General features: G+C 38.3%; 1 protein-coding gene across 1 annotated transcript; it reads left to right on the top strand.

Moving 5' to 3' along the window:
• The first annotated feature begins 13,122 nt into the window (after positions 1–13,122).
• On the top strand, positions 13,123–14,061 carry LOC138827820 (olfactory receptor 2B11-like). The gene has a single exon (XM_070023433.1). The coding sequence runs from the start codon at positions 13,123–13,125 to the stop codon at positions 14,059–14,061; it is 939 nt and encodes a 312-aa protein (XP_069879534.1).
• The last annotated feature ends 2,647 nt before the right edge of the window (positions 14,062–16,708 follow it).

Raw genomic sequence — 16,708 nt, 5'->3', positions numbered from 1 at the left:
CAACTCTGCTTGCCCCAAAGTGTGGCCAGGTAGAAATTCCCCTCAGGACTCCTCCTTCTTGACCATGTGACTTCAGGTGAGGAGATGAAATTGTCCCCAATGCTTAGTGCTTGTTTTAGTCTTTAATGAACATGCAGATGGCTCTTGATGATAGAGAAACATAAAAAGCAGGTGCAAAATGTGAATGGAAAGGAAAGGTAAATGCTAGAGCAGTGAAAAGTCTTCATCTTTTTCTAGGTGGGGAATGAACTGCAAATAAAATTATCTTCTCCATTTATTGTAATACATGTTATCAGCATCTACAGAATCCCAGCTAGATCATTATGCGCAACCTTATTTCTCTGCCTGCACTTTCAAAACATGAGCTATCCCCAACTCTGGTTATTTTCTTTCCTTTTTTTTTCTATTCTTATTGACATAAACCAAGCTACCCTCTTCTAAATTGCACAGATGCCTCTTATTATATATCTCTAAGCAAATTTGATTCCCCTTTAACCTAGTCCTTGACATGATAGCCAAAAGTATTTTAACCTAACCTAACAAAACAAAACCAAATCCAAAAACAACCAAACCAACTAATCAAGCAAACAAAACAAAAGTGACATGTTGTAAGCCTGGTGTTGGTGGCAATTCTCAGATCCTGGTCTGCAGGCAGCTGGGGAAGAAAAGTTTGTGAGATTCTTAGCTCCAGTTAATCAGCAGAAAAGCTGCAAGTGGAGCTGTGGCTCCACAAGTGGTAGAATGCTAGCCTTGAGCAAACAAACAAACAAACAAACAAACAAACCAACCAACCAAAAATAACCCCCCAAACAACTCAGTGACAGAGCTCAGGCTCTGAGTTCAAGCTGCAGGACCGGCATAAAAAGACAAAACTAAACATGTTGTGGTTCATGCCTGTAACCTCGGCACTCAAGAGGCTGAAGCAGGAGGATAGTCTGGCTTACACAGAAAACAAAGAAACAACAAAAACTCACCAATTATTTTCTTTTTTCTTTCTTTTTTACTTAAAAATATTTGTATTTACCTATTTGCAATCTCTCAAGCCTTCCTAGTCACTTAGGATAAAGTTCAGATTCTTTGCCATGACTTTTGAGGACTAATTCATTTGTCTCTCCTAACACATTAAAAAATATCCCTTTGACATTCCAGAGAAGGATTTAAAAGATGTTTGTAGTGATTTCATTTTGCCTGGAAGATTGAATTTCCAAGTGGTGTTTCTTGTTGAAACTCTTGTTTAGATATCTTTTATTCAATGATTATTTAAACTAAGACCCATCTCCTAGTCATTATCATAATATAGGCCTTGTGTGTGTGTGTGTGTGTGTGTGTGCGTGTGCATGTGTGCTGGTTCTGGGCTTGAGCGCAGGGTCTGGGTGCTGTGCCTGAACTCTTTTGCTCAAGGCTAGCACTCTCCTGCTTGAGCCACAGTTCCAATTCTGGCTTTTTGGCAGTTAACAATATATGAGCTGTTCAGTCTTTCCTACCCAGGCTGGCTTTGAACTTTGATCCTCAGACCTCAGCCTGCTGAGTAGGTAGGATTACACGTGAGATCCACTGGCACCTGGCTCATATAGGCTTGTGTGTGTGTGTGTGTGTGTGTGTGTGTGTGTGTGTGTGTGTGTGTGTGTGTGTGTGTGTGCAGTGCAATATTATTTTAAATTAAGGTTGTATAGACACATAAAAACAAAACTATGCACATTAGAATTACCCTTCAACATTTGATACACATGTACATTGTGTAAAGTTCAAATCATCATAAAAATTATGTCTTCTACAGCCTCTTCAACAAATAGTGGTGGCAGAATTGGCTATATACATGTAGGAAACTGAAGTTCGATCCTTATATATCATCCTGCACCAACTCCAAATGGATTAAGGACCTAGAAGTAAGATTAGATATCGTGAAAATATTACAGGAAAGGATAGGGGACACACTAAGACTCCTTGGCACAGGTTGAAACTTCCTAAATAAAGATACAGAAACACAACAAATAAAAAAAGGCTACATAAATGGGATTTATTAAATTGCAGAGCCTCTGCATGGGGAAGAACATAGCTAGCAAGATAAATGGAAAGCCCACAGATTGAGAGAAGATCTGCACTAGCTTTACAACAGACTAGGGCCTTATGTACCTAGAGTTCAGATAATTAAATCTGCAATAACAAATCCTGAAACAACCTCCCTATTAATAAGTGGTCTAATGAATTAAAAGAGATTTCTCTGGAGAGGAATAGCCAATAGACACACAAAGAAATGGTCAATATCTCTGGCCATAAAAGAAATGCAAATCAAAACCACATTGAGATTCCACCTCATCCCAGTTAGAATGGCCATTATCAAGAAAAAAAAATAGTCGATGATGGTGGGGATGTGCCCAAAAGGGAATGCTAGCTACTACACTGTTGGTGGGAATCTAAATGGGTTCAACCACTCTGGAAAGCAGTATGGAGGTTCCTCAAAAGACTAAACCTAGAGCTCCCCAATGATCCAGCAGTCCCATTCCTGGGCATTCACCCAAATGATCAAAAGGCTACACTAAAGCTACCAGCAGAACTATGTTTATCGCAACCTTATTCTTCATAGCTAAGATACGGAACTAACCCAGATGCTCCTGAGTAGATGAATGGATCAAGAAAATGTGGTAACTTCTCTCTCTCTCTCTCTCTCTCTCTCTCTCTCTCTCTCTCTCTCTCTCTCTCTCTCTCTCTGTATATATAATGGAATTCTATGCCTCCATCAGAAAGAATGACACTACCCTATTTGTTAGGAAATGGAAAGACTTGGAAAATTTATACTAAGTGAAGTAAGCCAGGCCCAAAGAAACATAAGTCCCATGATTTCCCTTTTTTACAATAACTAGTATACATCTAAGATAATCTTACCAGACAAGTAGAAAAGGTAAAAAGCTATGCATCTATGACCATATAAGATGGTGTTAAGCAAAATGAACCCCAAGATAAGGACACAAGAGGTTTTTTTCTTTGTTGCTTTTGTTTTTAAAGTATTGATAATGTACTAATTGCTTTCTTTTGTTTCTTTTGTATATTCTTCCCCATAGTATAACCCCTGTTTTCACTGTATTTGATTCCATACCCTGCATCTTGTATATACATTTTTCTAATTTGGGGAGGTAAGGGAAATAACAAAATGGTGAAACAAGGATACAGGTTGACCCATTATAACAATGAGATGTACAAGACACTATGTTGAAAACAAACTTTACAACTTGGGTGGAGGGGAGGGAGGACTTGGGGAGGTGGGGAGAGGAGGGATGGTAGGCGAAAAACAAAGGAGAGAGTAACAATTCTTGAGAGGAAATGTACTTATTACCTTAATTATGTACCTGTAACCCCTCTGTACAGTATCTTCACAATAAAAATATATGTTAAAAAAATAAAACCTAGAATTCTTTTATGGTCCAGCAGTCCCACTCCTTGGCATTTACCCAAATGATCACAAACAAGACCACATTAAAGCTACCAGCACAACTATGTTCACTGTAGCATTAATCACCAAAGCTGAGATATGGAACCAATCCAGATACCCTTCAGTAGATGAAGAGATCAAGAAGATGTGGTATACATACACAATGGAATTCTATGCTTCCATAAGAAAGAATGACAGTGTCATTCTTAAGGAAATGGAAAGACTTGGAAAAAAATCTTATTAAGTGAAGTAAACCAGACCCAAAGAAACATAGGCTCCATGGTTTCCCTCATTTCTAAGAATAAGTATATGTCTAGGATAGTCAAAGCAGGGGATCACAATAGGTCAATAGTTATGTGCATATGGTCATATCAAATGATACTAATTGAAATGAATTCCAAGATATTTAAACAAGAAATTTCTTTTTGGTTGTTGTTATTGTTGTTTTTAATGTACGTTGTGAAGTTATTATTATTTCTTTCATTTTTCCCCCTTTGGTTTATTACCTGTGGCCACTGTTTGTGATTCTGGTACGCTGTGTCTTGTGTATACCTTTATCTGATTTGGGGAAGCAACAGGGAATAACAAAATGATGAGACAAAGGACAAAGGGTGAACCAATATCACTGTGATACTCACAAGACAATATGTTGGAAATAAACTTTACAATTGGGGGGGATTGAATGGAGATAAAGTGGGAGAAAATGAGGGAGGGGATAACAATGTTTGACAAGGAATCTACTCATTACCTTACTTACGTAACTGTAGCCCCTCTGTACATCACCTTTGCAACAAAATAAAATAAAATTAAGAAATATATTCTAACATAATTTATTTATATTTATAGAAATTACTTTTTTTAGCTTTTTAAAACATATAGCACTTTACTGTTATTTATAGTCACCCTGATGTGCAACCATGCATTGAGTTTCTTGTTTCCAACTGTAGTTTTGTACCCATTGATTAACTTTGCTTATTCTCCTTCTTATCCTACTAGATAGAGTAACTAGCATTTGTATCCTGAGTGAGATCCTGTGGCCCTGTCTTCTTATGCCTGGCTCATTTAACAAAATACTGTTTTTTGAATGCCTGTGCAATTTATCATTTTACCAGCAGTGTACAAGTCTAGTTTCCATTCCCTTTCTCTACATATTTGCCAACATTTATCTTTGTTTCTCTCTTCCTCCCTTCTTTCCTTCTTGTCTCCCTCCTTCCTTCCCTCCTTCCTTGTCTTCCTTCTTTCCTCTCTTCTCCTCCCTCCTCTTCCTTCCCTTACTTCTCCTTCTTCTCTTCCTTTTCCACCTCCTCCTCCTCCTTCCTCTTCCATCTTGCTTTTTTCTTCTTTCTTCATTTTTGCTAGTCTTGGAACTTGGACTAAGGGCCTGGATGCTGTCCCTGAGCTTTTGTGCTAAATGCTAGAGCTCTACTACTTGAGCCACAGCTCCACTCTGGCAGTTAGCTGGAGATAAGCCAGCCTGAGCTGTCTTTGAGCCATAATCCTCTGACTTCAGCTTCCTGACTACCTAGAGTTACAGGAGTGAACCATTGACACCAGGCTCGCTCCTTCCTTCCTTCCTTCCTTCCTTCCTTCCTTCCTTCCTTCTTTCCTTCCTTCCTTCCTTCCTTCCTTCCTTCCTTCTTTCCTTCCTTCCTTCCTTCCTTCCTTCCTTCCTTCCTTCCTTCCTTCCTTCCTTCCTTCCTTCCCTCCTGTCTTTGAGACAGGTGGTATAGGACTTCAGGCACATGACACCAAGCCTGGCTTCTTTTCTTGTACTGTTGATAATTACAATTCTGACAAGTGGGAGGTAATAGGTCAGAGTGAATTTCTCTGATTAGTATTGTTCAGCATTTTTCATACAGTTATTAGCCATTTATATATTTTCTTTTGGGTCCTTGTCCATTTTAAAAGTAGGCTGTGAATTTTCAGGCTCTTGAGTTTTCTAACTTTTGGTGTATTATTTTTTTGGCCTGACTATAGAAATCTTTTAAGTGTGATGCAATCTTATTTGTCTTATTTTGCTTTGTGGCCACTACTTTTTGGTTTAACTGAAAAATTATGGCCCATACCAATGTTATAGAGGTTTTCCTCTGTTTTCTTTCTTTCTTTTTTTTTTTTTTTTTTTTTTTTTTTGGGTCCGGTCGTGGGGCCTGAACTCTGGGCCTGGACGCTGTCCCTCAGCTCTTCAGCTCAAGGCTAGCGCTCTACCACTTGAGCCATAGCGCCACTTTCCGGCTTTTTTCTTTTTGCTTATGTGGTGCTGAGGAATCGAACCCAGGGCCTCGAGCATGCAAGGCAAGCGCTCTACCACTGAGCCACCTTCCCAGCCCCTTCTTTCTTTTCTTTTTTGCCGGTCATGGGGCCTGAACTCTGGGGCTGGGCGCTGTCCCTCAGCTCTTCAGCTCAAGGCTAGAGCTCCACCACTGGAGCCACAAGCACCACTTCCGGCTTTTTCTGTTTATGTGGTGCTGAGGAATCGAACCCAGGGCCTCATGCTTGCAAGACATGCACTCTACCGCTGAGCCACCTTCCCAGCCCAGCCCCTTTTCCTCTGTTTTCTATTAGTAGTTTTACAATTGTGAATTTTATAATTAGGTCATTTGTCTATACTTTAGTTGATTTCTTATATATGATGTAAGATAATAGTAGAATTCTATCTTCGGCATATCAATATTCAGTTTTCAACATCCTTGTATTGGTAGCACTGTAGTTTCTTTTGAGTGCTCTCAGCACATTTCCCCCTTATTTGCTTTTTGTCCTATTTTTCCCTTTCCTTACATTTTATTTTCCTTTCCCCTCTTTTCTTTTCTTTTCTCTTTCTTTTTCTAAAGTCATTAATTGCTGAGCATTGGTGACTCTGGAGGCTGAGATCTGGGGATCACAGTTCAAAGTCAGCCTTGGCAGAAAAGTTCATGAGACTTTTATTTCCAATTAACCACCCCCAAATTGCCAGTGCTGGTGCCTTATACCTGTAATCTTAGCTACTGCGGAGGCTGAGATCTGAGGATTATATTTCAAAGCCAGCTAGGGTACAAAAGTCCCTGAGACTCCAATAAACTATCAAAAAATCCAAAAGTGGAGCTGTGGCTCAAGTGATAGAGCCCTTGCCTTGAGCACAAAAGCAGCTTAGGAACAGTGCGAAAGTCCAGAGTTCAAGGCCCAAGATCAGCATATGCATGCTCTCTCTCTCCCGCTCCCTCCCCTTTCCTCCATCCATACACAAAAGCCAGAAGTGGAACTGTGACTCAAGCTCAAAGGGTAGCACCCAGGCCTGAGTTCAAACCCTAGGACCAACATACACAAACAAAATAATCATTAACTGTAAATATATAGATTTATTTTTGGGTTCTCTTCTGCTACTTCTTGTTCATTAGTCTGCTTTTTCTTGGTTGTTGTTGTCAGTACCATGTTCTGATTGCTGTAGTTCTTGCCTCCAGGGTGTTCTCTTTCTGTGTAAGTTTGGTTTTGGTATTAAGAATCTTGCATCATTTCCATGACAGATGTCACTGGATCTGGTTGTATGAATACTTGCACAACATTAACTCTTGCAGCTGCTAGGTAGGCATCTGTAGATGTCTGTTAAGTCTATGTTTGATACAGTATGTCATTTAGAGATTTCTCTATTTTTGGCTTGGATGATCTATTTGTGAGAGGAGCAATGTGTTGATCCATTATCATTCTGTAATGATTTATTTGTGTGTTTATGTTCAGGAATATTTGCTTAATGAAACTGATTGTCCCAAAATTTAGTGTGTAAATTATCTTTTGATCAATTATTTTATCAATATCAAATTGCATTCTTTGTGTTTTCTGACTAATTTCATTTTGAAATTTTCTTTTTCATCTGTATGTATAACTAACTACTCTTTCTTGGATTTGGAATGTATTTCCTTGGAAAATTCTTTTTATTCATCATCTTCATTTAAGACTTTGTCCTTTGTCAGTGAGGTGTGTTTCCTGTAAGCAACTAGAGGTTAGGCTTTGTTTTTCAATCCAACCTGTGAGACTTTATCTTTTGTTGAAGAACTGAGTTCATTAACATTTAAAGTTATTACTTAAAGATAAATAGTAATACATGTTATTCATGGTGTTTTTTTAAAAAAATATTTTGCTTTTTTCTGATTCTTGTTTATGAACCCATCTACTAGGATTTATTCTTTCCCATATTTTCTTAGTTGCATTTTTTCCTTTTAGGTGTGTACAATTGCTTCAAGTGGTATAGTGAGCAGGAATTCCATCAGTTTTGAGTGATTATGGAAGGCTCTTTTATTTTACCTTCTGCACATCTGAGGGAAGCTAGTAGGAAAACACAGAATCAGAGGGCAACAGGGAAAATATACAACAGAGGAGTCCATCATCTGCACTGGCTATTGATGAAAACAAACTAAGCAAATCAAGGGCAGTGATGGGAGGGAGGAAATGAGAGGGAAAGAGAGAACAGCTTACACTAAGCAAAAGGAAAGAAATGTACATATCACTCAATGTGGAAGAAATAGTTGTATTGTCAAAGCTTATAGAATTCACAAACATTATAGGCCATGATAATGACAATTTGCCTTGTGAAGGTTAAAATGTTTGTGACTTTAATTATCACTATCCCACAATACTGTGAAATTTATATAATCACTTAATCTCAATAAAAAATTATTAAGAAAAAAATTGGTATGGTATGGACAATTACCCAATGACCACAAAGAAGGTCATACTAAAGCTATCAGCACAACCATGTTCATTGCAGTATTAGTTACCATAACTAAGATATGGAACCAACCCAGATGCCCCTCAGTAGATGAATGGATCAAAAAAAATGTGGTATATATGCACAATAGAGTTCTATGTTTCCATCAGAAACAATGACATTGCCCATTTTTAAGGAAATGGAAAGACCTGGAAAAAATTATATTAAGCAAAGTAAGCCAGGTCCAAAGAAGTGCAGGTTGCATGTTTTCTCTCATTTGTAATAACTAGGAAATGTCTATGATAGTCTTAGCAGGGGATCCCAAATAGTCCAATGGCTAAGTGCATATAGGACCGTACATAATGAAGCATATCAAAATGAATTCAAAGAATTGGAAACAAGAGGTTCTTATTGTGTTCTGTTTGCAGTTATTTGTATGTTTTGTTTTAGTTTTCTGTTCTCTTTGTCTTATATATAAGCTTCTCTGATCTGTGGAAGAGAAAGAGAATCACAAAAACAGCAGGGCAAAGCACTAACACAACAGTGACACTCACTAGAAACTATGTTGGAAATGAACTTTATAATGTGGAGGGGGGAGGGGATTGGGGAATGGATAGTGTGAGAAAATGAGGGAGGGGGTAAGAGTGTTCAATAAGAAATATACTCATTACCTTACTATGTAACTGTAACCCTTCCCCCATTCCTCACCTTTATAATAATAATAAAGAATTGGTAGTATTTGTTTTGGAGACATTAAAGATATCCAGTCATTGAATGTGATATAATATTTTAGAGTGAGATGGTTATGAATACAATGTTTTGGTATGATATATGTGTGTGTGTTTGCAGAAAGTATAAAGTTGGACAGCAGTAGTCTCTGGATATACTTCTAACTCACACTGTCTATAGTCATCTTCCCCAGTGAAACAAAAGTTCCTTTTAAAAACATGTTTTAGCTTGAGATTTAATGTTCACTGTGAATCTGTGACTATGTATCCTGTGATCAGTAGTAGGATAGTGAGTAGGAGCAAATGGCCAAAGAGAATAAGAAGGATTGAAATGCTCTGCCAGAGAAATGACTTTAAATTTGCTTCAAACAATTTCCTTTTTATGCCAGTAGCTCCACTGAACACACAATTGAGTTAACTACACTGTGGGACTTCCCATCCTGTTCTCAATGGACTCATTATCTTGCAGACTGCAAATTCTTCACTTAACCAAAACATTTAGTTTTTTTCCTGATCCTTGTTAACTGATCCTTAGAGAAAGGGCATATCTTATAGATCAGTTTGGTAAGGTTGGCAAAGTTAATTTTCACATCTTGTCTATGTGCATTGAGTGGTCTATTAAAATATTAAAATACTTTTATTTTGTTAATTATTTTCTTGCTAATGTGTACCATTGCCATTTGTCATTGTGCTTTTGGACTTACATTCCTTGTCCAGACCCACAACTTGGAACTTTTCCTTTATGATTTCTTTCAGAAATTTTATAATTTACGGTCTGGGAAGGTGGCTCAGTGGTAGAGTGCTTGCCTTGCATGCATGAGGCCCTGGGTTCGATTCCTCAGCACCACATAAGCAGAAAAAGCCAGAAGTGGCTCTATGGCTTGAGTGGTAGAGCACTAGCCTTGAGCTGAAGAGCTGAGGGACAGTGCCCAGGCCCAGAGTTCAGGCCCCATGACCTGTCAAAACAAACAAACAACAACAAAAAGAAATTTTATAATTTACAGTTTTAGGATTAGGCTTTGGAATCCATTTTGAATTGCTTCTTACACAAGGCATGAGATGGGGTCTGATTTCATAGTTTTTTTGTGTGTGTGGCTATCGTTTCCCCAATACCATTGATTAAAGATGTCCTTTCCCCAACTTGTGGTCCTAGTATCAAAATTAATAAATTGAGCTAAGTGCCAGTGGCTCACGCTTGTAATCCTAGCTATTCAGGAGACTGGAATACTGAGGATCAAAATGGGAAGCCAGCTCAGGCAGGAAAGTCTGTGAAACTCATCTCTAGTAAAAAAAAAAAAAAAAAAAAAAAGCCAGAAGTGACACTGTGGTTTAAGTGGTAGAGCACTAGTCTTGAGCTAAAGAAGATAAGGTCCAGAGTTCAGAGCCTGTATTTATCTGTGTTTGAATATGTGTACATAGCAGAGAGAGAGAGAGAGAGAGAGAGAGAGAGAGAGAGAGAGAGAGAGAGAGAGAGAGAGAGAGAGAGAGAGAGAGAGAGAGAGACAGAGACAGAGACAGAGACAGAGACAGAGACAGAGACAGAGACAGAGACAGAGACAGAGACAGAGACACAGAGAGAGAGAAAATTTATAATGTACTATGTGTTTTGTTTTGTTTTGTTTTTGCTTTGTATGTTCCTCCCCCATGGTATAACCACTGTTTTCACTGTATTTGATGTCAGTGCCCTGTCTTGTATATACACTTTTCTAATTTGGGGAGAGGAAGGGAAAAAACAAAATGCTTAAATAAGGATACAGGTTGACCCATTGTAACAATGAGATGTACAAAACACTATGTTGAAAAAGAACTTTACTACTTTGGCAGAGGGTGGGGGGGTAGTTGTGGAGATGGGAGGGAAGGGATGGTAGGGGGAAAACAAAGGAGGAGACAACAATGCTCAATAGGAAATGTACTCATTACCTTACTCAAGAAACTGTAACCCCTCTGTACAGTATTTTTACAAAAAAATGTACAAAAAAGAGTCCTGGAAAAAATTTCTGACTCCTAATAAACAATTTCCACTGTTTGAGTATATAGTGTACTGAGCAATTGAATGAGTTATTTTATAACACATTTGAGGACAGTGTCAACTTGCTACCAAGCTATTCTCATTTGTGAACTAATTAAACATAAGAATACTTTCCATAAAGAAGTGTGTCACAAGGGATATTCTCTGTTAAGTACCTGGGAGAATAAATGAGTGGCCCATGTAAAAACCAATACCCAAGAGGACTCAGGCACAGTATATACATAACACATCCACAAAACAGTCTTCGTGTTTTTCTGTATTGCCTAATTCATTATTTTGTCCTTTTGGCATTCATATCAATAGTGAAGAGTAGGAACTTCGATGGTAATTCTCAAATACTCAACCGTTTGCTATAGTTTATCCATCTTCTCAAGTATGAAAAGCACTACTGAATTTCTTTATAAGACCTTTTTACCAATATATCTTTGTCAAGATAAGGTAAGGTCTGTGAGAATCATGCATTCTCAGGGAAGGCTGGAATGGATGTAGGTGATATTATATATTATACATATGAAAGGTGAGGTGTATTTCATTTCTGGAAGCCTTTTCCTTCTTTCTTTTTTTTTTTTTTTGGGTCCGGTCGTGGGGCCTGAACTCTGGGCCTGGGCGCTCTCCCTCAGCTCTTCAGCTCAAGGCTAGCGCTCTACCACTTGAGCCACAGCGCCACTTACGGCTTTTTTCTTTTTGCTTATGTGGTAGTGAGGAATTGAACCCAGGGCCTCATGCATGCAAGGCAAGCGCTCTACCACTGAGCCACCTTCCCAGCCCCTCTGGAAGCCTTTTCAAAGTTTGGAAATATCTAATAGCTCTCAGGACAACTGGACTTGTCTTTGTAGTTGATCCTTCTAGGCATCTTGTTTAGACCTACCTTAAAAGCATTGTGTTCAAAGTAACTCTAATGTGAAAATAAAGTATATTAGTAGGGAAAATGCAAATTGTCTTTGTATTTGAACAAGACTTTGGAATGTAAATGGGAATTGGCTTCTTTTTCTCTTGATAGCAGTTGCTTGTAGGTCAAAACTTGAGTTTCAGTTGGTTATCATTAGTAGACAACGATAACGGTGCCAAAACCCACTCAATAAGATAAAATTACTACAAGACAGATTAATTAAATAAATGGTAATATTGAGAGAACAAAGCCTCCAAGTCTAATTCAGGTATTTAAGTCAGAAAAAAACCCAATAAACACACAATTCTTTTTTTTTTGTCAGTCATGAGGCTTGAACTCTGGGCTTGGGCACTGTCCCTATGCTCTTCAGCTCACGGCCAGTGCTCTACTGCTTGAGCCACAGCACCACTTCCGGCTTTCTAGTGATTTATTGGAGATAAGTTTCTCACAGACTTGCCTGCCTGGGCTGGCTTTGAACTGTGATCCAAAGATCTCAGCCTCCTGAGTAGGTAGGATTACGGGCATGAGTCACCGGTGCCCAGCTCACATAATCCTGGCTCACATAATTCTTAAGTGTGGAGAAAATTATATCTGTGTGATCCAACTTCCTCAACTGGTTATTTAGGAAACTGGTGGTAAAATTAAGCTGGGTGTGGTAATACATTCCTGTAGTTCTTGTACTGGCTACTGTCAGATGACCAGGGTATCACTTGAGCTGCTGAATTCAATACCAACATGGTCAACACAGTGAGACCCTGTCTCATCATCCTGTTCAATTCTGAGTAGCTAAGATAGATCATTTAACTCCAACATTGTCTTAATTTCCATGACAAAATGTTGGTGACTGTGCCTTTCTAATGGATTCCAGATTTTCTGCTTTTTCTATTCATCCTACCTCAAAACTTTAACTCTTTTTACCTTTGCAGCACTGTCTAGCAGCAGCATTTCAGAGGAGCCACGTGATTCAATGCCCCATGACACAGCTGTGCTAACAGGCACCAGGAGATAGAAACCCAGAAACTTCATTTTAACAACTTCTGCTGATTTATGTATGGATGATGAAATTTGAAAATGAGAGGACAGGCATATCTCTTTTGTGTGTGATCCCTTTGTGTTTGGTCTACATTATTTTAAGGACACCTTTCTTGTTAGTCTTCTAGTACAATATAAAAAATTGAGATTCAGATTGTGTAGTTCACTGGTGGCTGGAAATTCCCTCTAATTTATGGTGTCAGGAGAAAAGGAGTCAACTGGTTCCATACCCTTCATATCATTTGTCACTCAATTTTTTGTACCTCATCTCTGTGTTTGCATGTCCAAAGCATAGTGGAGTTTTAGCTTATTGTGCCTTCGTCCGCATCCTACTCTAAGATAATGACACTAGTGAATGAGAGTCACCCCAAAGAATTTATTCTACTAGGCTTTGGTGACCATCCATGGCTGGAGCTTCCTCTGTTTGTTGTTCTTCTGATCACATACCCCATGGCCTTGCTGGGAAACATCGCCATCATCCTGGTGTCCAGGTTAGACCCCCGTCTCCACAGCCCCATGTATTTCTTCCTCACCAACCTCTCCTTTTTGGACATGTGCTACACCACCAGCATCGTCCCTCTGATGCTTTTCTGCTTGGGAAGCTCTACAAAGATAATCAGCTACACTGCATGTGTGGTTCAGCTTTATTTCTACAGCACAATGGGGGGATCAGAAAGCCTGCTCTTGGCCACGATGTCTTTTGACCGCTATGTGGCCATCTGCAGACCCCTGCACTATACCCTCCTCATGAGCCAGCGCACCCGCCTCCTCTTAGTGTCCATCGTGTGGTTGGGTGGAATGGCCTATTCCTTCTCAGAAGTCACAATGACCTTCCAGTTGCCCCTGTGTGGTCACAATCAACTGGATCACTTGGTGTGTGAGATTCCAGTTCTGATCAAGACTGCCTGTGGTGAAAAGGAAGCTAATGAGCTTGCACTGTCTGTGGTATGTGTTTTTTTATTAGCTGTTCCTCTATGCTTGATTCTGACTTCTTATGCATATATTGGGCGTGCTATATTGAAAATGAAATCTTCTGAAGGAAGGAAAAAGGCTTTTGGGACATGTTCCTCTCATCTCATTGTAGTTCTTTTATTTTATGGCCCAGCCTTTAGCATGTATCTTCAACCTCCTTCCTCCATTTCCAGGGACCAGCCCAAGTTCATGGCTCTCTTCTATGGAGTGGTGACTCCTACCCTCAACCCCTTCATCTACACTCTGAGGAATAAAGATGTGAAGGGGGCATTAGGCAGCCTGGTGAGGGGTATCTTCACTTCTAAGTGAAATTTTGTAGGCATCAATTTTATTATTTACCAATTAGACCAAATTGATATGGGTTACTCCAACAACATATGCTTGTCTCCTAAATCTTTCCCATTGTAACCCAGCGGTTTTTAACATTTTACTTTTATGTTTGTGTTGACTTAGTGATCATTTATTAATATGCTGTTCAATCTTACTTTATTTATTTTCAGTAGGTTCCTCTGTTAATGATTTTTATCTTAATTCTATTGTGACCTGATAAACTATCAGATTATTTCCATTTTCTTACAATGTTAAAGACCTGCTTGTGACTTAAAATGTGATCTATTTTGGGGAAAACTTCATGAGCTTCTGAGAATATTTACATGTTGCAGCCAATCATTGGAGCATTCTTTGACCTTCACATTCTAAAATAAAATAATGCATTTGGTGATGACACTTTTATACACATATATAATACATTTCGATCTTATTTACACCCAACCTTCCTTCCTTGTCACGTTTTTCCCCTACTGGTTTCATCTCCCAATGGTCCCCCTTGAATCTTTATATTTTTCTGTCTGCATATTTGTTTGTCTTTAGGCCTATATTCCACATGTGAGAGCAAACATAAAATAGATCTCTTATTTTGCTCAACAAGATGACCTCCACTTCTGTCCATTTTTGTACAAATGGCAAAATTTCATTAATTTTAGGAGAAATGCTCCATTTTCTATATACAATTTCTCTATCCACTCATCCATCATTGGACATCTAGGCTTATTCCACATAATAAACTTCCAAGAACTGAAGGTATAAATATCCAGCTATTACACACACATGTTTGTCCAGCAATATTTACAAGTCATTTTTTAATTAAGATTTTATTATTTTTCCTTGGCACTTGAAGTCCCTTTTCAACTTGAATTAAAGTTGAAAGGCTCATTTGACACAATCCCACAGTATCATAAGTTGTTTTTACTCTTCATTTTCCTTTTTTTCTTTGGAGTGTATTTTCATGTAAAGTGTGTTTAAGTGTAGTTATCATGTCTTTTGTTTGTTCTGGTTTGCTATTGATGCTCATTATACCTTTAAAATTTTCCTTAATGCATTTTTTTAACATGAGAGACTGCTTTACTTTTTAAAAAGTATATTCATCTGTTTGTTAGGCTTTTTAAAATCACTTATCCATATTCTTTTGAAATTCAAGTTTTTCTACAACAGATGTATTAAATTCAAGAGATCAGCCATAATAGTTGCTACCTAATCAGCTTTTGGTATTTTATTTTATTTTATTTTATTTATTATTATTTTTTTAATTTTTGGGTCTGGTTGTGGGGCCTGAACTCTGGGCCTGGGCGCTGTCCCTCAGCTTTCAGCTCAAGGCTAGCACTCTACCACTTGAGCCAACCCGCCACTTCCGGTTTTTTTCTTTTTGCTTATGTGGTGCTGGGGAATAGAACCCAGGGCCTCATGCATGCAAGGCAAGCGCTCTACCACTGAACCACCTTCCCAGACCCAGCTTTTGGTATTTTATTGGGTTAGGTTAGGTTATGTTTTCTTGAAAAAGCATGCTGTTTTGTCCAGTGTGGCATTTCCTGCATAGTGAAGGATTAGGTGCCTATTGCAATCTTTGTTGATTTTGTTTTCTGGGCATTTTTCTAGTCAAACTGTTTTCTGTGAGCCTGCAGTCACTTTCATCATCTCAGGTATATATGGCATATTTCAGTTTTATTGTCTGCTCATCATATCTTGTCTGCATTCCAGCACTAGAGGGCAATGCAAAGTCAGATTTGTCCTGTGTTTGAAGTTGATGTGTTGCTTAGCAATCAGCTACAGCTCCTGCTTGCTGGAGTGGAGTCTGATACATTAAGTCTTCAAGTGTATGCCTGACATATTGGCTGTTCCAGAGTCTCCATCCTTAGGCACTGGTTTGTCATTTTTTTGCTGTTACGAAGATAGTTTTATACACAAAGTTATTTATAATGTTATGTCATTATGGCTATAATGACTGCAGCATCTTAGTCATCATCTTTTCACCTTTCCTTGATTGGAGGATTCAATTCATTTATATTCAAGGGGTTACTGATTGGCAAAGACTTGTTACTACCATTCTGTTCATCATTTTCTTGTTGTTTTCTCAAGACTTTGCTCCTTTCTCTAGTCTACCGCTTAGCTAGCCCAGTACAAAGAACAATTTAAGAGAAGAGTTGTAAAAAAAATACAACCAATTTTAATAGGCATGTTATTAATACAATTATTGTCAGGTTTTGCCGCCAAAGTTTAAGATTACTGCATTTATGTATATGTGAGATTAAGACAAAGACTATCTTAACTAGTAAAAATAAAGATATTATATAACATCATGGAATCTGTAGTTTTGATTTGAGACAGATTTGTGGTTTTGGTTTGAAGCTAGATCCTCAAACTCATGATTTCCCCTAAACCTCTGTGCTTGGATTTTAGGAGAGAATTTTTGTTATGTATATATGTATGTACATATGTACGCATGCAGGCATGTATATGTTTGTTAAAATTATAAACATTTTATGACAATCAGCAACAACCAGAAATCATTCCACTGTTAAGTTACTTAGAATTTTTCCAAGCTAAATATAAACATACCCATTGCTTTCCAGAACAAAGCATTGAGTGAGTGGATCAGGTTGCTGTTAATTCATTTTTATTT

The sequence above is a fragment of the Dipodomys merriami genome, unplaced genomic scaffold, assembly GCF_024711535.1.
Source record: "Dipodomys merriami isolate MVZ:Mamm:240054 unplaced genomic scaffold, mDipMer1.0.p SCAF_16, whole genome shotgun sequence".
Classification (NCBI taxonomy): Eukaryota; Metazoa; Chordata; class Mammalia; order Rodentia; family Heteromyidae; genus Dipodomys; species Dipodomys merriami.
The sequence above is the reverse complement of the archived record's forward strand: the minus strand, read 5'-3'. Positions and strand labels throughout refer to the sequence as shown.